Genomic DNA, 24095 nt, shown 5'->3' on the forward strand with positions numbered 1-24095 from the left:
CGCCTCCTGGCGCTTCTGGGTCGTCGGAAAAGCAGCGCCGCCGCTAAGGCAGCCGGGAGTTGCAGTCCCGGGGCGGCGGCGCTGTCACAGCAGTGTCAAGACTCCTGGCGGTGGCGGCGTGTGCGGAAGAGGACTCCCTCGCCCCCAGCACAGGTAGGTGTGTGCCTCCCCCCGCTCCGCCGTGCAGAGCGCTGTTTGTAGGCGCCTCCTGGCGCTTCTGGGTCGTCGGAAAAGCAGCGCCGCCGCTAAGGCAGCCGGGAGTTGCAGTCCCGGGGCGGCGGCGCTGTCACAGCAGTGTCAAGACTCCTGGCGGTGGCGGCGTGTGCGGAAGAGGACTCCCTCGCCCCCAGCACAGGTAGGTGTGTGCCTCCCCCCGCTCCGCCGTGCAGAGCGCTGTTTGTAGGCGCCTCCTGGCGCTTCTGGGTCGTCGGAAAAGCAGCGCCGCCGCTAAGGCAGCCGGGAGTTGCAGTCCCGGGGCGGCGGCGCTGTCACAGCAGTGTCAAGACTCCTGGCGGTGGCGGCGTGTGCGGAAGAGGACTCCCTCGCCCCCAGCACAGGTAGGTGTGTGCCTCCCCCCGCTCCGCCGTGCAGAGCGCTGTTTGTAGGCGCCTCCTGGCGCTTCTGGGTCGTCGGAAAAGCAGCGCCGCCGCTAAGGCAGCCGGGAGTTGCAGTCCCGGGGCGGCGGCGCTGTCACAGCAGTGTCAAGACTCCTGGCGGTGGCGGCGTGTGCGGAAGAGGACTCCCTCGCCCCCAGCACAGGTAGGTGTGTGCCTCCCCCCGCTCCGCCGTGCAGAGCGCTGTTTGTAGGCGCCTCCTGGCGCTTCTGGGTCGTCGGAAAAGCAGCGCCGCCGCTAAGGCAGCCGGGAGTTGCAGTCCCGGGGCGGCGGCGCTGTCACAGCAGTGTCAAGACTCGTGGCGGCGTGTGCGGAAGAGGACTCCCTCGCCCCCAGCACAGGTAGGTGTGTGCCTCCCCCCGCTCCGCCGTGCAGAGCGCTGTTTGTAGGCGCCTCCTGGCGCTTCTGGGTCGTCGGAAAAGCAGCGCCGCCGCTAAGGCAGCCGGGAGTTGCAGTCCCGGGGCGGCGGCGCTGTCACAGCAGTGTCAAGACTCCTGGCGGTGGCGGCGTGTGCGGAAGAGGACTCCCTCGCCCCCAGCACAGGTAGGTGTGTGCCTCCCCAGCACAGGTAGGTGTGACTACTCAAAATATAAATATTTGCATTTGCTAACATAGGCGTAGTCCCCAATGTAAGGTCTACACTGCGCTGTTAGTTGAACACAAACACTTCATTCAGTATGAACATTCCAAAAATGATAATAGATTTCAGTTAATATTGGTCATATTATCACCTGAATAAGAGTGGGAGCCTGGGGCAATTTTTCATTAAAGATTTACTTAAGTGGATCTAAAAAAGGACACAATAAAAATAAACCTTAACCGCCAAGAAGACTGAACTTCATTATTATGGAGACTTTGCTGTGTCTTAATGTTGTTTCTTATTATGCTTGGAATGTTCTTTTTCAAACTGTATACATAATGAGCTGTCTGTGGTTGAATTTTCTATAACGCAGCACTATTTGCACCTCTGACAACTTTGTCTATGCATCACCCTATATATGGCTCTATCAGCCATATTCCTGTATTTGGTCTTTGCCGCTATTGCACTTTACAATGCATTTTGTATGTCACTCTACTCCAGTTTGCCCAGTTATCTTATTGTTTGTCTATATACATGTGACTAGTTCTGTCCTTAGGCTGGTAACACTCTTTCCTCCTTTACCTGTTTCTATGTGCCAACACAATCCCTCTGTATTCTGCATATGGCACTCCACTCCAAGATCGACATTGTGGTTCAATTATTTTGTCCCTTTTCTGTGTCTTATATTGCATCTCTAGACATGCCCCACCTTATGGTACTAGACTCCTGGCCCCAGTTAGTCTTTGGCCGTGTTTCCCCCCTCTTAAAAATGGTCAAACTCAAATCTTCACGTCTGCCTGTGTTAGAAGCGTGATCTCATCATGATCACCGTGGCATGTATCTCTGATCTCCTATACCAATTATCATGACCAAACTTATTTATATTCCGGACCGCCGTGTATGCAAATTCGCCTTCTCCTAGCTCACAGGGGTCACCTCTCAATTTTCACAATGTTTGGCCCCATGGATCGTCCTACACGAGATTGCACCCGGATGCAGATTTCAGCGCTTCGATGCTCCTGCATAAGCTCCCTTTTCTAAACCATCATGCAGTGAGTGCTCATGTTTATGTTAGACACAATGTTCCAAGGATACTTCACCTCTCCCTTAACCTCCTTCCCCAGGCTGTGTACTGGCTCATGTCTCGTGACATACACCACACTTCATCAGTTTGCACCCCTTGACGCTCGATTTCTTTCCTAGTGAGCCACAACCCAATTTTCTTTCTTACTCATTTTAATTGTTCTGCTACTATTTACATACATTCTCTGTCGCTTATTTATCTTTCAGTGCATTTTATGACTTCAGGAAGTTAGTAGCATATGTTTTAATCCCCTCTCACTGATATATGATTGAGCCCTGATGATGATCCTACATTCTCCATTGGATCGGAATGTTTTTGACTTGCATACAGATGCACACCACCATATATTACATTTGACAGGCCATTCTGTTCTTTGTTACTTGATATGCCCATTGACCACTTTTAGCACATGTATCACACTATAGATTGCACTAAGTAAGTTTGTCACTGGCACCCACTTCGTTGTTTAGTGCTTTTTTGTATTTATTTTATAGGCTAAATTGCCATTTGGCTTTGTTAATAGTTTGCTTGCATCATTGAATTAGGGACCACTGTTCAGTTACTCGCCTTTGTAAGCAAAGGCATGCAACAGAGGCAGATCTCAAAACCTTCCATTTCTAGAAGGCTTTGTGGGAGTGGGAAGAGTTGTGGACTAAGTAGTGCCACCAGGAGCAATCCTTTATAAATAAATGGGCAGACGCAATAGGCAAGGTAATCTTTTCCTCTCTCGCTTTCACAACTGTTAGATTTTAATACCTGTTTTCTTTTAATCAGGGCTTGGCACCAACAGATCAGAGAAGGATGATGAACTATTAACTACCATGGTAAGGCTTTTTTACGCTCTTAATATGCATTACCTTTTTTTCTTTTAATATTTGATTTCAATATTTTTTTCAGTAGTACACCGAATATAGTAGTAAGCATGTTACAGATCTCAGAGCAGCTAAAAATGCTGTATCTGGATAGGCTACTTTGTCCTTAAAAAAAAAAAAATATATATATATATATATATATATATGTGTTAAGACATTGTTTAGTTGACGTCAGTGATGGTAATGTACATTATAAATGTCTTCATTCATTCAAACTTTCATTCCAAAGAGAAACTAGGCATCTCAAAATGGTCTATGACATCAGTATTTTTACAGCCAACCAAGTTGCAGAGTGAGGCTTGGACCCTTTTGTACCTCACATTTGGACATTTTCCAGGTTCCAATGATAATCTTTTCTTCATCAGACAGCGTTTGTTATACAACTAGCTTTCATGGACTCAATGGCCTTTTTAAAACTAAACAAAACATGTATAAAGAGAGAGTGTTTCCGAATAATTTCGGTAGGAAAGAACTGAACTGGAATTGAAGTTCATTTGTAGTACAGTTAGGGCCTGATTACGAGTTTATCGGTCCTGGAGCGGGCCGCCACACTGCCGCCAGCTCCAGAACCACCAAATACTGCCGCTGGCCGCCCACCAGCTTACGAGTATTGTTGTAGTTGGGCAGGCGGGCCTTTGGCATTTCCACGGCGGTGCCTTTCAAAAAGGCACCGCAGTGGGAGCATCAAAGACCGATCCTGCACGGCATTGACTGTCATGTTGTGCCACAGCAGTGGTATTTGAGCAGTATACAAATGCTAGATAATAGACTCTTTCTCCCCCTCTTCCTAAAATACTTCTCAACTGACTATCTCCATGACATCCTTCCTTCCTCCTGATTTGCCTAAGAGGTCAAATGCCTAACAAGTCTTTCGAATTACCTTGACTTCCCAGAGTGTCCATGCTGGCTGTCACAGAAAATGTTTCTTAGCAGCAAATGTTGAATCTCTGGCGAGTATCTTCTCGATTTTGTTTTCAAGAAACAAGCCTGTGGCTGACCCCCATAGCCGAACCTCTACTCGTACTCATCTAAATCTTCTATTGCTCTCTGCATCTTTGCTTTCCAACTCACAAATTGCCAGCCCAGCACCGCAAACCTTAAATTCTACTTCCTGCAACGTACTCACCCAAAAACTTACCTATTCTCCCAACCATCTCATCCACACCTCTTGTGTTCATGTTCTTTAGTGAACGTTCCCTCTCTGGACATGTACCAGACTGTCTAAGATTCTTTTATATCACTCTTGATCAGGTCTTGTAGATAAATGCCATTGTCTGCTCAAACCCGGAATAGTTCCCAGCCTGCACTTTTCTTATATCTCGATAGCTTGCATGATAGATGAATGATGAAAGATTTTTTGTGCTTATGTGCTTTACACCTTAGTTTGCATCATCATAATGCTTGCTAAAATGTGACTACAAGAAACCGTGGCGTTCTAATCTTCATCTGTTTCCAGTGACAAGTCCTTGTCAATCTTTGATTAATTCATACCTTTTTTTGATCAGATATTTTTGAAGTTTAAAATGCAGCCAATTCCCTTGGCTCTTCCACTGACCTCAAGTAGCACACAGCAGTCATTCCATATTTGTAGAACGTAAAGGGCTTAGAAGCGGACTCATGCCTTGAAGATTTACCATTCTAATTAACAACAAGAGAGAGAGGAAATCTAAGGAGCACTCTTGGTCCCCCAATTCGAATAGTCAAGACAACAAAAGAGTGTGCCTTCTTAGGAGAAGAGCAAGCATGAAGAATCAAACTTGATTCTTTAGAAAGCCCTCACTCACCAACCTGGTTGGTGACATGCTTCATCATCGGGCCCCACCAGGACGGTCGAGTACCTCCCCGGTGTGCTTCAACTCCAGGATTACTGCAGAGCAGGTTAGTGTTGTCTGAGTGACAAGTGCAAGTGATTGTGAAGTGAGTTTAAAAGTGTCTTGGTTGTGTCCAAAAATAATTTTATTCGTCGGCCAACCAGGCACGGGTAAAAACAAGGTGAGCGATGTATGTGCTGGATAGATTGGTCAGCTATGTCTCACTGTGTGTGGTCAACATGTTTCTGCCTATGTGATGCTAATGGCTAGGCATTCTTCAGGACCAAAGTGTGGACCCCGGCGGAATGAGCGCGCCAGGCTCACCTTAACTAAGAGGTCCAGAGTGTGAAAAAAACAGGAATTTTTTTTTTGTAACCTGCTGTTACTGAGGGATCCTTCTTAATTGTAGGAACCCAACATTTATCTGAATTGAAGAACAGACACAAACAAACACACAAAGAAAGAAGCGATTGTTTAGAATATAGTAACAGTGCATTCGTTGTTCCAGTTTCATCATGCACTTGTGCACTGTAACCTTACCTATAGGAGCTACGGTGTACTATAGTGAGATAAGGATGTGCACTTATTTATTCACATTAACGTTGGTTGTGGTGGCTAGGTCCACTTGTAATGTGAAGGTATCTCGTTTGTAGCGCTATTTCACATGCACACCTACTTGGACGTTAACGGTATCAGTGCGTCAGTGTAAAAAACGCTATCATTACTCTAAGGAACACGCCGGTGCGGTTTTGGCAGGTGGAAGAAACAACAACATTGGAAAACATCTTACATGTGGATTGACCATTAATCACACCATGGGTCACGGGAGGGGGTGGTGGATAGTAGGCACACAATGTAGGGAAGGGAAAGGGAATGAGGGGAAGTTAGATCCTGTCCCCAAGCGGCAAGCAAGTTACTTATCTGTTCAGCAGCGCTGTTTCAGAGTTTCACTCATCATTACGTGTGCGTGGTAAATTGGGCCAGTCAGGGCAGTGTGCTTTTATTTATAGCTGCATGGCCCTCTGAGTGTTGTTGCAAGGAGCCTGTGATTGTTGGAAAAATCCACTCGCCATTATGGCACACTAGAGGCATACACTTTTGTGTAATAGTAAACATGAGATTGGTTTGTCTCTTTGAGCTGTCTTCTTGGCATCCACTGCGTGAGCTCTCTCTTGCGCGCTCCCTCTCCCCTCTCTCTCTCTCTCCTCTCTCTCTCTCCCCCTCTCTCTCTCTCCCCCCTCTCTCTCTCGCCTTCCCTCCCTCTCCCCCCTCTCTCTTTCGCCTTCCCTCCCCTCTCTCCTTCCCTCCCCGATTGGCCAGAGGGGATGCTTTCCCTTTAATTACCTGTAGACTTGGAAAGGAGACTTTGCACCGGGTAGGCAGACCTCGCTTTTTCCACCAGAACCTCCCCACTCTACTTCACCCCTCTTTTAGGGCATTTTGGTAAATGGCGATAGCTTAAAGTTGTCTTTCTGTGGTATTTTGCCTGTTTGGACCTTTTAAGGTCTGGCAAGGGACTAGCCCCAGAAACAATGCCACTCATCTGGCCACAGTATTCTAGATGTAAGTACTCTTATCAGTCCCACATAACAAAAGTAGTTCTGCTCTTGGGACACTGAAGAGTCAAATAAAGTAAGTAGCATGAATTCTGCATTGATTGGGTTGCTTCTGCATTCACTCATAGACTGGGCCAATTGTGCTCTTTTTTGCCGTTACATTTGGTTGGGATTAAGAGAGTTCCTGGCCCCCAACACCACCTCCCCAGAACCCTCTCCTGATAAATATATTGGAGTGGGGTTAACATCGCCCCTGAGTTCACTCTGTAGACAAATTAAATAATTTGAATTAATCCGCTCCTAGGTTAAAATCCATATTTTGGGCAAGTTATGCTCCTGGGCTCACCCTTAGACAGATTAAATTCAGTTTTGGGTTGAATGTATTTCTGGGTTCACTGCATAGACCCCAAACAATATCACAGTGATCTTAGCAAAGATTTTGACAATCATATGGACAACCTGCTTACATCGCTCTTGATGTCAAGGCAGTTCTGAATTTTCACGTACCTAATTTGATGCTCAGGTGTAAGAGGATTTTGGGCGAAATAGCTTTTGTGCTAAAATCCTCCCTAACTCTCGTAACATAGTTAATGTCTATGTAAGGACTTAGGTTCAATCCTAGTAAGAATTAGTTATTAATAAATGGTTATTGGGGTCATTTATACAATCTACATGTGTTTGGGCCGGTCCATCTCCGGAGAAAACCCCAAGTGCCTTTGCTATGCATGCCGATAGACCCCTGATAACTTGAATCCTTGGATTAGTCCCTTCTTCTGTTCATAATCCTAATTCATGTTTTACAGCACATGATTTTTATTCACTGAGTAAGGTGGTAAATCCATTTTACATCTTGCCTAGATTATGGAAGGATTAATACTTAATAAAGGCTCCTGATGAAATCTGTCTCAATTTAAATGAGTGCAGATTGTGGCACACTCCCCCTCTTAAAACCGAAGAAGAGTGACATTTTACTTGCAAACCTTCATGCGTGCATGCTGGGAATATTGTTCATGGCACATACCCCCGTTTTGAGTGACCCGTCTGCAAGTGAAACTGGTATCCTGACTCTTGTCAGCGCAAGAAAGCATGTTAATCTAGCATTTTTACTGATGCCTAGGCCTGTTGATCGTAATGCAAGGTCCAGAAACTGTTTTATGGCCTAGAGGGGTACACCAAACATGCCTTTTTGACTGTGTGGGACTATTGCGTATGCGTTGTGTTGTTTACATAAAGCAGTAGTTCCAGTGTACTGTTTTTTGTCTTTTAAGGATTAATATTACTGTGCAGACCTTTTTTTCTTTTCTATAAGAGAGTGTGACCAACTACTTCACGCTTGTTAGGTCTTGCGTTACTAAAACACCCAAACCAATGTGCTGATATACTGTGTGTGTTGTACTCTTGTGCTCGTACATGACTTTGCGACTGCGCATTGCTAGTATATTTTCCATTTCAGATTGACCTAATTTACCACAACACAAAGTGGAGGCTGGGTACTGCTATCCGAGACAGTGGAAGTGTACTGACTGCATTTTTTAAGTCAGAGGGTAGAGACCCAGACACTAAAGTGAGGGATGACGGAGACACAGCTGCCCTTGGAAATTCTGTGAGGACCTGTTAGCAAGGGGTTGCATATTATATTTTCCTTAGTGCTGTCGTTGGGTGATTGGTAGGGCACAGGAGTGAGTCATCTGATTTTCTTCTTCAAGTTGAAGACGTTTCTGGGCAAGGACTGCCTTTTGTCACTCCCTTATTGCTACTTTTGGAAGGCTCATAACTGCCAGGTGCAGTCTTCACTCTTCATTGTGCTCATGTTTTGGATACCCCTGCTTGGAGCTAGTGTCTGCATAAAGGCCATGTCTTCCCTACAGACCGAAAAATAACATTTGTAAGAGTAACCATCTCAAGATGGTTCCAAGACAATTGACAATGATTCCTCATCCCCTGTCTTGAAAATGAGTATAAAAGTGGGACCAAAACCTCTCCACTTTGTTCTAGCTGCTACAATGGCCAAGGACATAAGTGCTCTACAGAGTGCTCTACTCAAAAAGGTGCTGTGAGATCAGGGCTGGTGCCTGCATGACAGCTAGTCTCCCAGAGGTGAGGGAAGTCAGTGCAACTTGCTGTAGAAGCTGAGGTTCAGCCTAGCACGTAGAAGCCTGTTTGCTTGTCAACAGACGGAAGAAGTGTGTGCTCTTGCAAGAGCGAAGACTCTCCAGGAGGAGAAGATCAGCTATGTTTTAGGTGTTTGGGAGAACCCAGAAGAAGCCTACTGCTATCCGGAGCGGAGCCGGCTTCGTCCAAGATGTGAGATCTCACTCAGTCTCCCAGTGGAGTACAGGAGATGAACTATGGGAATGGAACTTGCAGCTCAGGAACAGAATGCTCACTGGCCTAACTGAAGTGTACCAACGGGGAAGAGTGCTAGAGCTGCTCACCATGAGACGCTCTGTCATCACTGAAGCAGGTAGCCTACCCCTCTCTGCCCGGAAGCTGTAATTACTGCTGCTGTTGCCACTCCTACAGGGTGATGTAGAGGATCGCCGTCATCACTGGAGTAAGAAGCCGACTTTGTTGGACCGTAGGCTGTAACTGCCCAAGACATAGCACCTGCCAACCAGGCTAGCTGCTCTGTGCACCCGAGTTGTACCAACAAGTGAGACCACTGACCATGGTCCTACATCACATTTAAGGATACTACAGGTGTGAAACAGTGAAGCAAGCTGACCACACCTGCTGCGGTTGCGTCTCATGCAAACAGGTAACACAGGCTTGCAAAAAAAGACTGAGACTGTATCTTGAACTGCAAAGACCTACAGTGAACTCTTTGTAGCTTAGGGTCTCACAAACTGACCTGTTGTTTGACACTGCATTGTGGTCACGTAGTGAATTCACACATGTTCTATTACCTTCTAGACCCTGTCATTCCCTTGATAATGTCAAACCTGAGGCAGCCTCCTAGGATCAGGAAGCAGGCACTGTAACTGTGGGGTACCTAATGATTACATGTAGTTGAAAGTACTGAACCCTATATTTGCCACATTAACCTGTCTAGTATTTCTTTTTGCTGTGCCATTAAAGTACTATCTATTTTCTTAAAGACATTCACTGGGCTGGACAGGGACTTATTGTGGCTGTTGGTTGATTGTTGACTTATCTGTCTCTGCCTTCCAAAATAACTCCTGAACTGCCTTTGACTGCTTGCACTTGCTATCCTGAGAGTATTGTGCTGTCGGAGTACACATGAACCAGTTTGCAAAGCTTAAGTAGAACAGATCCAAGACATCAATTGCAAACAAGCCCAACTACCATTGTTGTGACCCAGTAGCCCCGGACTCCAAACTAACGGGATTGATAATAGTAAACAACCTTTGTTACACAAAAATGAAGGGGTCCAAATTTGCCATAATGACAGGTGTATCTAAAGTGACTTTACATGCTCTTGGCCCCTATTATGTCACATGTTTGATCTCTTGTCCCCCAAATCACCCAACAGCTTTTTATGTGCTGCTGTGGGGCTGTGGAAATGTTAAGTCAAAACTGCAGTTGCAAATGGTTTTAGGAAAACCATAACTTTATGTTGGTACTAATGCCTTCCTAACCCCTGAGACCATGGTTTACAAGACCAATGCAGGGATCATTTGTGCAGCTAATTGACATCCATGATGAATTTGAACCTTAACAACTGGCCTGCATGTTTGCTTTCTGTAAAATGCAACCCTCTAAAAGTTCTAACTCTGTTAACAACCAAAATATTTCACTTAACATTTCTTCACTGACAGCCAAGCTGTGGAATTTCTTAATGTTGTATGCAGTTTATATACAAAGATTGCAGTCAGTGGTACATCAGGATAGCAGCAAATGAATCCCAAATTAGCTCATGGGTTCTTTTATCGCCAAAATGAACTATCTAGGGTGATCGCCTCTCTTCAAATATGAAATGTGCAGGTACATGTTTCTCTGGTTGTAGGAAAGTAGGATCTGCTTCTTATGGTTACCCCCACTTTTTGCTGAATGTAATACTGTGTTTGACTAGTCTGACTGGGATCCTGCTAATCAGGACCCCAGTCTCTGCTTTCTCCCTAAACTGGTATGTTATGTACTTTGGCACATTCCAGATTGGATACAGGGTACCCTTGTCAGTCCCTAGTATATGGTACTCATGTACCCAGGGCATAGGTTTCCCAGAGGTCTTTCATTGGCTGAAGCATGTATTATGCCACCCGTGAGAGGCCATGCAAACTGGAACCTACAGGCCTGCAAATTCAGGCCTGTAGGCATGCACCACTTACTTGAGATATAGGTTTACTATAGCTAAGGGTCACTTCACTTAAAACCTATCAGTCACCCCTATAACAGGCCATAATAATCATGAAGGCAGGGTGTTTGGTTCAAAGTGAGAGGGTGCCACTGCCTGAGCAGGACACCCCTGCAGCCTACGGAGTCCATTCTCCCAGATTGTTAGTGCATCAGCCATTTACAACATATAGAGTGGCATTATGCAACCGTGTGATGACTAGCTTTAAAATGGTTGAAAGTACCCTATCATGTTTGGAGTCAAACATTGTGGAATCATACCCCCACACTGGTAATCATTGGGTCCCTGGTGTTCCCGGTACCAGACTTCTAGTCCCGGGCAGCACAAAATGGTTGCTGCCGACCAGAGACACATTTCTGCCCTCCTGCTGCTGAACCAAGCTTGAGCAGGCGAAGGCAGAACAATAGACATCCTGTCACAGGGAGGTGTGGCCACCTCCGAGACAGGATTTAGTGTATTCAGGCTGGGTGGGTGCGCTTGCCAGCGACAGAAAGTCTGCATGAGGGGCACATTTGGTATCCCTGTGCATAGTCCAGTTCAAACCAGTGCTGGGAGCCGACGGCTCCTGATCTGGTGGGAAACCAGACTGAGGAAATGGGAGTCACGTCCCCACTGTCTACACCCTCCCCTGGGAGAGTCCCGTCACTCTGTCTTACCCTCTCCAATTAGTACAAAAGGGCTTACCTCGCTGCAGGACCCTAGATTCGACATGTACAAGATTCTGAACTAGAAACCACTGAACTTCGACTGTCTGGACACTCTGGACTTTGGTGCACTTCGTTTTGGACCCAACATCGTCTTCCTCTCAGTCAAAAGCATCGTCTGTGCCCGTGCACCGTACAGGATCCATGTAGGACCTGTGGAGCATCAAGGAGAACAGAAGATATCTCCCTTGGAGTGAAGGAGTCACTCCCCTGCATTCGCAGGCACCACTACACTGCTGTCCGGTCTGCTGACCCTGAGCTCCTACGGACTCCGAAGTCTTCAACAACACCGGAGGCGGGTTTCTACATCCCTTGCGGGCCTTTTCCCGGCTTCAGCGGGTCGCGTTGTTCCAGGGGGGGAGAAGGGAGGAGAACGCTTCCACCTCACCGGGGGTGCAGCCGCCTCAGGTCGTTCCTGCGTCCGCCTCCGCTGCAGCCGCAGCGGTCAGGCACACGACGCCGCGCTCCACCTACCCGAGGTCTGCTCGTTCCAAAATTCAGTCCCCAGCTGGGTTAAGAACAACAGGCCGCCGGCGTCACAGCTCTCCCGGAGTGCCCATGGACCTCAGAACAGCGCCGGAGCAGAAGCGGAGGGTTGCGCCGGAGTTCAACCACCGACACGCGCCTTCAGTGCATGGTGTGCATACGGATTCCTGTGCGGATTAATGGGGGAACACGCTTCTTCCCAGGAGCTCCTCTAGGCTGCGGCCATTTCGCTCGGCAGCAAGCCACGCCCCCCAAAATCTATGTGTTTTTAATGAACTTTTTTAATATTGACTGTTTGCACTCTGGGGCTGAATTGTCTAGCGCAAATGCCCACATGGGAAAAATGGTACTTTGATAAGACAAAGAGCAAAATTGATTATTTTAAACATGCTGGCAGTGTGCAATGCCCACTTGGGCTATATCGTATTCATTCATGGATCAATTGCAAGTTATTTTATTTACAAAAGACATTGGCAATATTGCTTAAATACACTGCGCAGTATGTAAGAGAAGCCCGTAATATTAAATGAAATTAATGTTGAATATTGCGGGCATCGCGCAAAACAAACAATCATGGTAGAGTTTTATGTAAAAACTACGAGTCTGTCTTTGTATGCACTATATTTGTAGTTTCTATTTTGATCACGTGTGGTTTGATTTTAAAAATGGTTTCGCGCCAGCAAACAAATTATCAGTGAACAAGATTGCGCGAGCACTCGAAACGCGTATGATGCTGACTAAATAAAGAATTGAAAAAACTGCACAAGGCTTCGTACTTCTGCGACAAATTTAGTAGAAGTGAAGGTATATATATATATTATTTTTTTTTGCACATGGAATTTTTTTAATAATATAGAAAGTTTGATTTCTGCAATTGTATATGCTCATAAGTCACTACGGCTAGCATTTCATGTACTGTATAAGCCAACAGAAGACGATGGGTTAGGTCTTCCAGATTTCAAGCATTACTGTTTTGCTACTTTTGCACATTTCTCCACACATTTTTTATAATGACCATTTGGCAAAGGATACATTTATTTTTTTAATGAATCAAATGTTGTGCTAGTATAAACTCCCAGATCTTTTGCAACTGGTGCCATCATCCAAAAAAATAAGGGATCAATTATTATGCACATTTTCAATTACACATTATAATTTATTAACTCGGTTGAGAGATGCAAGGCTGTTACATCAGCCTCTTTTAGAAACCCATTTGGTCCAAAAATGGAACTTAAATGGCTTTAACACTTTGGTTGAGTTTATCAACAAGAAGAGTTGGAAAACTTGGGCGGAGGCAGATTCACACATTAAGTATTCAAAGGTCTCCATCATTTGGTCATTTAATTGAGTATATAAGTTGTTAAAGGTACTGAATTTGAAAGCAGTACAGGCAAGTGCAGCTCTGATTGAATATCTGGGGCCCTGTTATGTATACGGTGCACTTTACCTGTTTGCATGTGGTGCACCTGAAAATCTGTGTGCTGGTCGCAAACAGGGAAAGTGCGTCCTGTTACATGCAATGCGCCCTGCCCCCAGGGCAGCTGTGAACTTGCCCTGCCCTGGGGGCAGTGCACTCAGGTGAAACACCAAGCGGCTTTTGCTTTGCTTTGTATTTTTAAAATATATTTTTATGGTTATATCTATGTAACTGAATAAAGTTATTACTACTACTACTGGGGCACTTATCCACCCTGGAATTTAATTTAGAAATTGGTAAACAAGTTTTTACAATAACATTAGTGGCTCAATCATCAATTTTGTTGTATTGGGGAACCTATCATGTGCCCTCGGTGGAAAATTTAAATAGTAAAAGTAAGAGATTGTGAGAAGCTTTATCCTCAAGGTCAGGCTCAATGACAAAAATATGTTGGCATTTAGGAATACTACTTAAAATTAGTTTGTGAAGGCTGTGATTCAGGAATTATGCTTTTTATTGTGCCGATGCATTTGAAAATTAAGTTTTAGATGCACTCATTTAGATTTTTACAATTATAACAAACTTGGCATTCATACCTGCTCCCAATTGAAAGTTATCACTTATTAAATGTATTAATGTAACCCAGTGTTATCCTGTGGCAGAGGCAGGCCTTGCAGTAGTGAAAAATTAATTTGAGTTTTTTACTACCAGAAAATGTACATGTTAAAACGTTCATGTCCAGCATGTTAAATGCACTACACCCTGCTCTATGGGCTTTTTAGGACCTAGCCTATGGGGGACTTCAATTTGTTAAAAAGGAAGGTTTAGGCCTAGCCCAGGCTGCAGTGCTAGGCCTGGGGCATTTTTAAAGGGCTACTTAAGTAGGTGGTACAATCAGTGTTGCAGATCCACTGGTAGCATTTAATTTAGATGCCCTGGATGCGTGTCGTACCACTTTACTATGGTCTTATAAGTAAATGAAATGTGCCAATTGGGGGGATAAGCCGTTGTTACCAGGTTCAAGGGAGCTAGCACAAATACTTTAGCCTTGGTTAGCAGTGGTAAAGTGCCCTATGGCCAGCAAAAGCTAAGTCAACAAAAACAGGAGGATGAAAGGCAAAATGCTGGGAAAAACCATGCCAAGGATGTCTGGTCCAACAAAGAGTTACCTTGATTATTCTCTATTGCTGCAATTGTGATTACTTTTACTATGTGCATGACTGAAATTGAGCTATGCCTCTTATCTATGCTGCTTGATGTGGCCTGGCAACCAACCTCTTTGCCTATCTGGCTTTCAGCATACAACCTGGCTTAAAAATGGCGGCTAAAGAGGACGTCGCCTGACCGAAGCCTACTCCACAGTCGTTTTTCTTCTACCCCGTGAGTTACTGACTTTCATTTGGGCACCACCAAGCTTCAGCCCCGTCTACCCCAGTAACCAAAGCCTCTTCATCAGAGCCCCATGTTCCCTGCCACCACCGGCTCCGTGCCTGACTTTAAAATGGCGGCCAAAGAGGACGTCGCCTGACGAGAGCCTCCACCGGAACCACCTCTCTCCACACGGAGAGGTACTGGAAGATACGGGGGGCGCCAAACAGAGGGGCAACTAGGATGTCCTGCCTCATCATTTTTAAGGAGCTACAGGGGCCCTTGCCCTATCTCCAGTGTGACCAGATCTTGTGAACATAATACCGGGACATTTTAGAAAAACAGAAGTAGGACTACAACAAAAAAAAAAAAAAAGAAAAGGAGAAGGAAGAGAGTAGTAAAGGAGGGGGAAAGAGGAGGGGGAAAAAAGAGAAGTGGGAAAAGCGCAGAAGAACAACTCTCACCAATACTGGATAGCGAAAGATGCACTAAGAAAATAAATAATTGACATTTCTACAACCAAAATCATACACATTATTAAAGTGCTTACTCATAATAGCTGCTAACTAGCTTTGCCTTCCCCTCCTGTGCCACTGGCTGCCACGGGGAAGCATAACATGGGGCAATGGGATCCCCCCCCCTCCACCTACGCAGAGGCACTTGGTCTAACTACCCTGCCCCGACCATCACCTGCACGCCGTTGCTCAGAATAGCAGACCAGGAGGGCCTGCAATGCCCCACATGAATCCTAACCACGTGTCCTACTGAACCGCACCTTCGACCCGTCGCCTGCCCTCCGGGCCACCCTAGCGCTACATCGCTACCTAATAAGGCTCCCCCCTCCACCACACCCACGATGGCCCGGGACCAGCCCTCCCCTCCTCCACCAGCCCCACTTGCCCACCTTAAACCTCACAGTCGGAACTCCTTCACCATCATTTCCCCCCCACTCCTCTCTACTAAGTTGCGACGCACCTTCAAGCAGAAACTCATTCGCGATCATAAAGAAACCCTAATCACTGACATCTACCACTCGGCCTCCAATGGACCGACGAAGATGGACCTAATGTTCCACACTGAAAGACCGGAATATTGGGTCTCCACGATTAGATCGCGGATGTTTATCGCCAAAACAACCTCCACTCTCCACAGCTGCAAACTAACCGCGACTCTCCCGTTCAGATCAGCTGGCAGAGGTTATACAACCGTGACCATCTTCTCCAATGGCACGGTCCTCATCCAAGCCAACAACGAGAACCTGGAAGCTTTCGACTCCATATTTCCCGCACTTAGGTCAGCCCTTCCCACCCTCCCTACCCTCGCCCCTACGCCGCCTCCGACCACTACCACAACTAACAGAGAAGACCTTGATACGCCCTTCCGCGACCCTTATCCAGCCCGTCAGGCCCACCCTCCCCCAGCTATATCTCACCCCCCATGCACAGCCACCCAACACCAACAGAACACTCAATCCCCTTCCTCTACCCCTTCCTCCAACTACCTCACCTCCCCCAACGTCAGTCTCCGACAGCCTCCTACAGCAACCACCCCCACGCCAACAGGCTGCTTTCAGCCAACGAGCCTCTCCCCCTCGAGTCTCCCTACAACTCTCAAACCACCCCTGTCCAAACCCCCTCCTGTCCTCCTTCCTACCTCCCCCCTGTCTAAACACCCTCCTGGCCCTCCCCTGAACACCCCCCCGTCCTTCACCCTGACCCCTATCTCCCAACCCACTCTCTCGAACCCTAACACACTCGGCCCCACTCCGGATGCCCACATCCCCTCCCTTGAGTCCATATCAAAACGGCTCGCAGCCTTGGAAAACCAGGTCAACACTATCACCCAAGGTTTATCAGAAATCCTCTCTAACCTTGGTATAGTCTGTAACCCTCACAAACTCTCTCCCCGGACCTCCCTCAACGCCAAAACCATCATCACTCAGGGGCCCTTAAAAGCCGTCAGCGCCCAGCCTCTCGCCCCCCTCCCCAAGGACCAGGGTTCTGATTCAAAAAAACCCGAAACAACAAGAGCCCCTTGCACCAGACCCCTGTCCTCTACTTCCTCTCCCACTCCAGCGGGCTCAAAACACCCGACCTCCAGGCCGCTTAGATCAGAAGCTCCTATGTCAGACAGAGAAGCAGCCTTACTAGCCGCCACCTACGACTCCTCCATTGCTGAGTCACCCAAATCCAAAATCCAAGTCATCAGAGGTCACCGGAAAGACCTACCCATTGTCAAACCACAGAGATTACCAGTCCTCACCGCTATACCTAGAGAGACTAAAGATAGACCCTCCAGCAATCAGGAGAAATTCACCAACTGCCTCCTAATCAATTGCAGATCGGCCTCTCTACATGCAACGGACTTAGCTGAAGCCATCCTCACTCATGACATTGACGTTGCGTTCCTCACGGAGACCTGGCTTAATAAGACATCCCCTCCCTGCCTAGACATGCTGGTTCCACCCGGTTTCTCCCTCATCTCCAAAGATAGGATTAAACAACGAGGAGGTGGGGTCGCTATCATCCACAAGGACAGCTGGAGCATCACAGAAACCGCCTCCTTGGAGTACGACTCCTTTGAATGTCTATCCACCGTCATCAAGACAAAAGACAACGACTCTCTATTGTGCCACCTACTCTACCACCCCCCGGGCAGAAATAATGAGTTTGGAGAACAACTATCAAACCTGATTGCACAAGACGCACTTGGCGATTCCAAAACCTTAATTCTTGGTGATCTGAACCTCCGTTGGAATGAGACCCATAACCCTCTAATCAGATCGCTATCTAGCCTCCTTGAAGATAACAACCTCACCCAACACTGTACTGAGGAGACTCATTACAAAGGAGCCACACTGGATGCCATCATTGCCCAAAAGAATTCTATCACGGACAACCACATACTACCAGTTGACTGGTCAGATCACCACATGATCTTATTTCACATCAATCACCCCATCATCTCGTTTAAACCTCCGCAAGACCCCCCTAAATGGTCGAGAAACCTCTCCCAAGTACCCCAAGATATCCTGGAAGGTCAACTAAGTTCACTTCTTCCAAATAACACACTGCACCTCTCGACAAACGATCTCGTCGACCACTACAACTCGGGGTTAGTCTCCATACTTGACAATCTAGCTCCTCTAAAGCTCAAAAGAAGCCGAGCCACTCCATCTAGAACCTGGTTCACTGCGGACCTCAACGCAGAAAGAAGAAACTTGAGAGCCAAAGAAAGAAAGTGGAGAAACAACCCAACCGCCATTCTCCGCCTCCAACTAAAATCAGCCCGCAGGAAGTCCAACAACCATAACAAAAACAAGAAATCCAACTTCTTCCGCGAGGCATTGGTCAAATCCAAAAACAGACCCAAAGAACTTTACACCATAATCAGACAACAAACAACAAAGCCCCTGCCCTCAACCCTGCAGGCATCCAAAGAACTCTGTGATAACTTCGCCAACTTCTTCAACGACAAGGTCTTAAAAATCGAACTATCTCTAGACATCAACAACCCACTCCTCCAGAAGAGAAACTCGGCCACCCCATTGGCACTCCCATCCGACTCCTTTTCCTCCCCCTGGCTAAGCTTTCGCCCCGTCCAGGAAGCTGAGATAATCTCGCTGATCTCGACCTCCAAACCATCAGCACACATTTCAGACCCCATCCCACCCTCCTTAATCCAAAAAATGAAGCTTACCTTAGCGCCCATCTGGGGAAGAATCATAAACAGCTCCCTACAAAGCGGAGTGGTCCCTGATTGTCTAAAAATGGGGCAAGTCACTCCTCTGCTGAAAAAACCCGGTCTCGACTCAACTGACTTGAACAACTTCAGACCGATATCCAACCTCCCCTTGCTCTCGAAAATACTTGAACGCTGTGTACTCCTGCAACTGACTCAACATCTGGACAACATCAATCTCCTGGACCCCCTCCAATCCGGCTTCAGACAAGGCCGCAGCACAGAAACCGAGATGCTGAACATCATAGACGACATTCATGGATCTCTGGACGCTGACAAATGCTGCCTCCTCATACTCCTTGATCTCTCCGCAGCGTTCGACACGGTGGACCACAAGCTCCTCATCATGACTCTTCAAGAAAGAGCCGGCCTTGGCGAGGTAGTTCTCAAGTGGTTTTCCTCCTTTTTACATAACCGCTCGCAATTAATAAAAATTAAGAACTTCACCTCCGATACCCAGCAAGTCAACAAGGGTGTCCCTCAAGGATCAGTGCTCTCCCCTCAGCTCTATAACATCTACATGGAACCGCTCGCCAAGTTACTCAGGAACGCCAACATCCACTTCCACCTCTACGCGGATGACATGCAGATTTACCTGGAAACCTCCTCTCTTAAAGACATCCACAGACTCAACGATGTCCTAAATGAAGTTCAAGACTGGCTGACAAAGAATCACCTGAAACTCAACCCCGACAAGACAGAAACACTCCTCATCTCAAACAAAGATGATAACCCCCAAATCACCGAGTGGCTAAAGTCGATCGATGCTCTCAAAGGTAACCTCTCGCTAGCCGACTCCGTTAAATCCCTGGGCTTCACCGTAGACCCTAAACTAACCCTGACAAACCACATTAAGAATTCGGCGAAAAGCGCATTTTTCAACCTCAGACTTCTGAACAAAATTAAACCTTACATTCCTAACAAGGACCTCAAATTAGCCACTCAATCGCTAGTTCTATCAAGACTTGATTATGGGAACTCAATCCTAACAGGCATCCCCAAATCGCACCTGGCCCCACTAAAAACAACACTTCACGCGGCAGCGAGAATGGTCACAGACTGCAAAAAATCTGACCACATCTCCCCGGCACTCAAAGAACTCGAATGGCTCCCTGCGGAAATGCGGAGTACCTTCAGAACGGCCTGCCTAACGCACAAGGCCCTCCACACCGGCAAACCGGAATACCTGGCAAACAAGCTCAAAAAAGCAGGCCAAGCCAGAAATTTGAGAAGCTCTAACTCCCTGCTGCTCATTCTACCAAAAACCAGAAAGAAGAGAACTGCGAACTGCTCTTTCTCAGGAAATGCCCCCAAAATATGGAACGCCATCCCCCCGCACATCAGAACTATACCGTCCTATGCAGAATTCAAGAGCCAACTCAAATCCTTGTGCCTTATCCGCTCCCTTGGTTGTGGGTAACTTGGATCAGCTAACGTCCCAGAATCCATGCGGTAACGTTGAATCCTGTACCAAGAAGTCCTGCTGTCCGAACTTTTCCTCATTCCAAATTGTCATTCGCTAATTGCTTTTATTGGATTTGTGTCATATTGTTCTCTTTTCATTCCCTCTACTGTAAAGCGCTCTGCTACCTTCGGGTCTTGTTAGCGCTATAGAAAACTTCTAAATAAATAATAAATAAACCTGACTGTGCTCAAGCTTATGAGGCAAGGATGTCTAGGAACACAAATTAAAACTGATCCAGTTTAATTACCCTCAAGAGACATACATCATGCCTCTCCAGTTATCTGGTAAAACCAGGTCATCCACAGCTGCAGATAATACACACATGGTGTAGGCAGTGCTTAATTTATATATTTTTTAAATGCCATGCACTCGTCAGGAGGCCACTACAGCGTGCACACTTTTTGCTCCTGACAGTGCTGTCGATGACCCGACAAGTACACCTACTAACCATCACATTCCTACAAGTGTGACACATCATCCCCCAAAGTTATAAGAATGGCTTAGGTGGCAGATATTAGTTATTTTTAACGTATATTGAAGTAATAAACAACTTTTGTTCCGCTCATCTCTAATTAAAACAACAGTGCCATCATATGGCAGACTGTCATAAGCGCCAGTGTAGCAATTAAGGGCTGGTCCAGAGCACCGAAAACCCCACGGCTCAAATTAACCACTGGGTGTGGGATTGTACAGAGTTGATCCCATACTGCCACGTAGTACTTCACGATTTAAACACCATGATGGATTGGTGGTTCCCTAACTTTAACTTGAGTAGTGTGTCCGTTGGGTGTGTTCCCACACTGAGCTCAGGCCAAATACAAGAGTAGATATGTAGATCGTGGCTTATTTGTAAAAAAGGAGAATGAACCAAATAGGTTGGGTGAAATGCCAGGCATGCCCCTGCTGTAGGAATCTGCCACTCTGATATAATTAGGTGGCCCAAATCAGAAATTGCTTTTCTTCATGTGGCACCTACTGGGGTGGGGGTGTGGGATGTAGGGCACTGAAGGTATGAGACTTTGCACTTGAGAAAATCAATAATGGGACAATCTTCCATCATGAATGAAGAGGGGACTTTAAAATGATAGTCTGACTAGATAATAATGGAGTCTTCCTCTCTAGCATCTGGTTGCCGTACAATTCTGTCCTTCTCCCTGCGATTCCTCTACTGTGTCGTCACTGATAGTCTATAGATACCACACTGTTGCCAAGTATGGTTTTACCTACTATTTGTCCCAGTAGACTTCAAACAGTTGTTGTAGTCGATTCCAGTTAATCAGATCTTCCTATATTGTTTCATATGACATTCGTCACTGTTGTGATACTGGAACGGGTTGCAATGTCGTTGTCCATTTGTCAAAAAAAAGTTATCTAAAATGTTTTTTTTTGTAAAAGACCAGATGTTTCGCTATGGATTTTAAAAGCAGTTAGTATAGGGAAGAAATCATTGAAAAGAAATTGAAATTGAAAATAGAAATTAAATATTGAGGCATGGATCTCTAAACTGTTTACTCTCTCACCACTTACAGAGGTAGGCACTTTCTCATTTGCAGGAAAGGATAAAATAAAAAACACAAGGGAAAAAAACTAGGTCTGTGACAGAATATGAAGGATGTGTGTGTTTTAGGGAGTATTTATTTTGCAGTTCGCCTCCTGCTTCATGATTTGCTTATAATGTTTCCTTTTATGAGTTAGCTTATTGAATAGATATCTTGTTTAGTGTTAGGAATTGATAGATCATTATTAGGTATAAGGGCAGCGTAAGCATGGTTCTAAAAGGGCATGCAACAACATTGAATTCGTTTTGTTTTGTCCTTTGTTCTATTTAAAATCTCAAAAAGAAGGTTAGGGGAGATGCATGCTAGTTGTTTAGACTTAAAATCAATTAATAAAGAGAATCTAATGCATGTTTTGTTTTCACTCTTCAAGCTCAGGAATGGTGCCCCACTTACTAAGCTTCCCAGTGATAGATTAAAAGCAGTCATTCCACCATTTCTTCCTCCTTCAAATTTCGAACTGTGGAATTCGGATCAATCTCGAATGAGTAAAGGAGACCAGATGGAGCCAAGTAGGCAGCCGATGCCCCAAAGACCTGGGAAGAACACCTTTAACAGCAGTGGGAACTCTGACATAGTAAGTGGCCATTCTGTGAAGTGCGGTGTGTTTACTCTCACCAAGTAAGATAAGAGTGATTGTAGCTCAAAAGAGTGCTTGTGGGAAGGGACTGACAAGCAATATATTTAGGGAATTTTTTATCATAAGGAATCTGCATGCACCACGAGTCATTCCTTCCATACTGCCAGAGAGTTTTCACAACACATTTTATGTGTTTTACAGGCTGCAAAAACATGCTTGTTTGTATATGTAGGAGTGATCAAGGGAAGCTGGGCTTATATAAAAAACGATTAGAGGAGTATAGTTACAAAATTGTGAAATGTTTGCAAAGGGTTGTCTAATTGGTTAGCTATTGCATAGTTAACAAGCTTTCAAGAATACTGATTGGGTGCTACTATCCTACTGAGCAAACTGATAGAAATTGGGAACAACATTTTCTGTGTAGTGTTTAATAGACATTTCACCTCCACCACAACAATCTTAACCACAGAATAAAAGCCAGAGAATGGTTTATGTGCACACCCAACCTGGGAAGCAGCTAAAAACACACTCAGTAATTCCATGATTTAAAGTCATTGTCACTTTAAATGCTACATTGACAACCAAAGACTGCCATACTTCAAATATGTCCAAGACATGTTTCAACATGTGTGGTTCATCTTCATTTTCCGATTGAATTATTGGAAGTCGGGCTCAGCAGTAAGCCTCAAGATCATATTTGGAGCTAGACTGTCTGAAGTGATTGTAGTCTATATTAGTGTTGTGAGGTTAAGCCTACCAAAAAGCTCAAAGAATATGTGAGAAATCTTGACTACCAGGACTGCGTCTGTGCTCTGCCCAAAGCATGCTCCATGAGTTTCTGTTCCTTCCTCAGTGTTTCACCTTTTCTTTGGTCTTGCCTTCCAAGACACTGGCCATGGTGCCTTAAGTATTTTCCCCTAGGCATTGCCATAGTAATCTGCGGATATTGTCCTGTACTAAGTCCTGAATTTGCTTAGTGGACTAGCTCTGGGTATTCATGCCTCAGAAGATAAGCAGTGGGATGCAGTCCTCAGGGTTTTTTGCATGCACCAACCAAAAGAGAATCTGAATGTATTTATCTGGGTTTATTTACTGTTTTCCTCCAGGCATTGCCCTTCACACTGGGCCATACTTTACTCTCGTTTTTTTATCCCCAATTTCTCGTAAGGTATGTCCTGCACACCAGACCCCCTGAAGTTCCTCTATAGCTGATATTTCCATGAATTATTTTCCTTCCAAGCCTTTCCTGCAACATAATGCCCTCCTACAGATTCCTTTTCTGGCTTTTGCAGCAACTAGAACTGAACCTTGCCCCTCATCTGATATCCCACTAGGGATTTGTGGTTTTTCTCAGCGACTGAGCTATACAGTCCTTCAGAGGTTTATTGACACCCCTTTTTTAAGAGGAGGCTGATTACACTTTGTGAGACTTACTCCTGTGTTCTTGGGATTTTTCTTTGCTGGATCATGCTGAAGGCACTTCATGGCCAATGTGCAGAGTCTGACCTGAAGCACTCACCATAGCTTTAACATGACACTCGGATCATTTAGTATTGGACTTCCTTTTGCTTACCATGTTTCGCCCTTTGGGTCTCCAATGTATGCCTTAGTGGTGTAGGCTAAACTGCATGGGCGGTGGTGCGATATCTGGAGTGCAGTCTTGTGCTGGAAGCTGGCAGTCTTGTGTAGCACAAGTATGTGTGAAACACCTTGGGGGCGAAGGCATGAGGGGAGATGCACTACTGTACTCTACTGAGTACCCCATTCTGGTTCCTGCCTCTGGGTCCTCCTGCAAACTTTTGGCCAAGATTACTTTGATTGGCTGCAGTGGCCTTACTTCTCAGAACTCCTCCCCTGTCTCTCAAAGAAGCTTGGTTCTGGGTATTTTTCATTGCTAATAATTCTGTGCACCCACTCTCACAGAGAGGGGTATGCCATGAGGGGTT

At 45.9% G+C, this 24095-nt stretch overlaps 1 protein-coding gene across 4 annotated transcripts in view; it reads left to right on the forward strand.

Moving 5' to 3' along the window:
- ANKS6 (ankyrin repeat and sterile alpha motif domain containing 6) overlaps nucleotides 1-24095 on the forward strand; it is a 381649-nt gene that overhangs the window by 111255 nt on the left and 246299 nt on the right. For all 4 annotated transcript variants that reach the window (XM_078687780.1, XM_078687781.1, XM_078687783.1 and 1 more), the window contains exons 8-9: nucleotides 3053-3102; nucleotides 21943-22146. In XM_078687780.1, the coding sequence (XP_078543906.1) occupies nucleotides 3053-3102; nucleotides 21943-22146 (254 nt within the window). The remainder of the gene's footprint in view (nucleotides 1-3052; nucleotides 3103-21942; nucleotides 22147-24095) is intronic.

This window comes from Lissotriton helveticus, chromosome 4_1, assembly GCF_964261635.1.
Source record: "Lissotriton helveticus chromosome 4_1, aLisHel1.1, whole genome shotgun sequence".
Taxonomy (NCBI): Eukaryota; Metazoa; Chordata; class Amphibia; order Caudata; family Salamandridae; genus Lissotriton; species Lissotriton helveticus.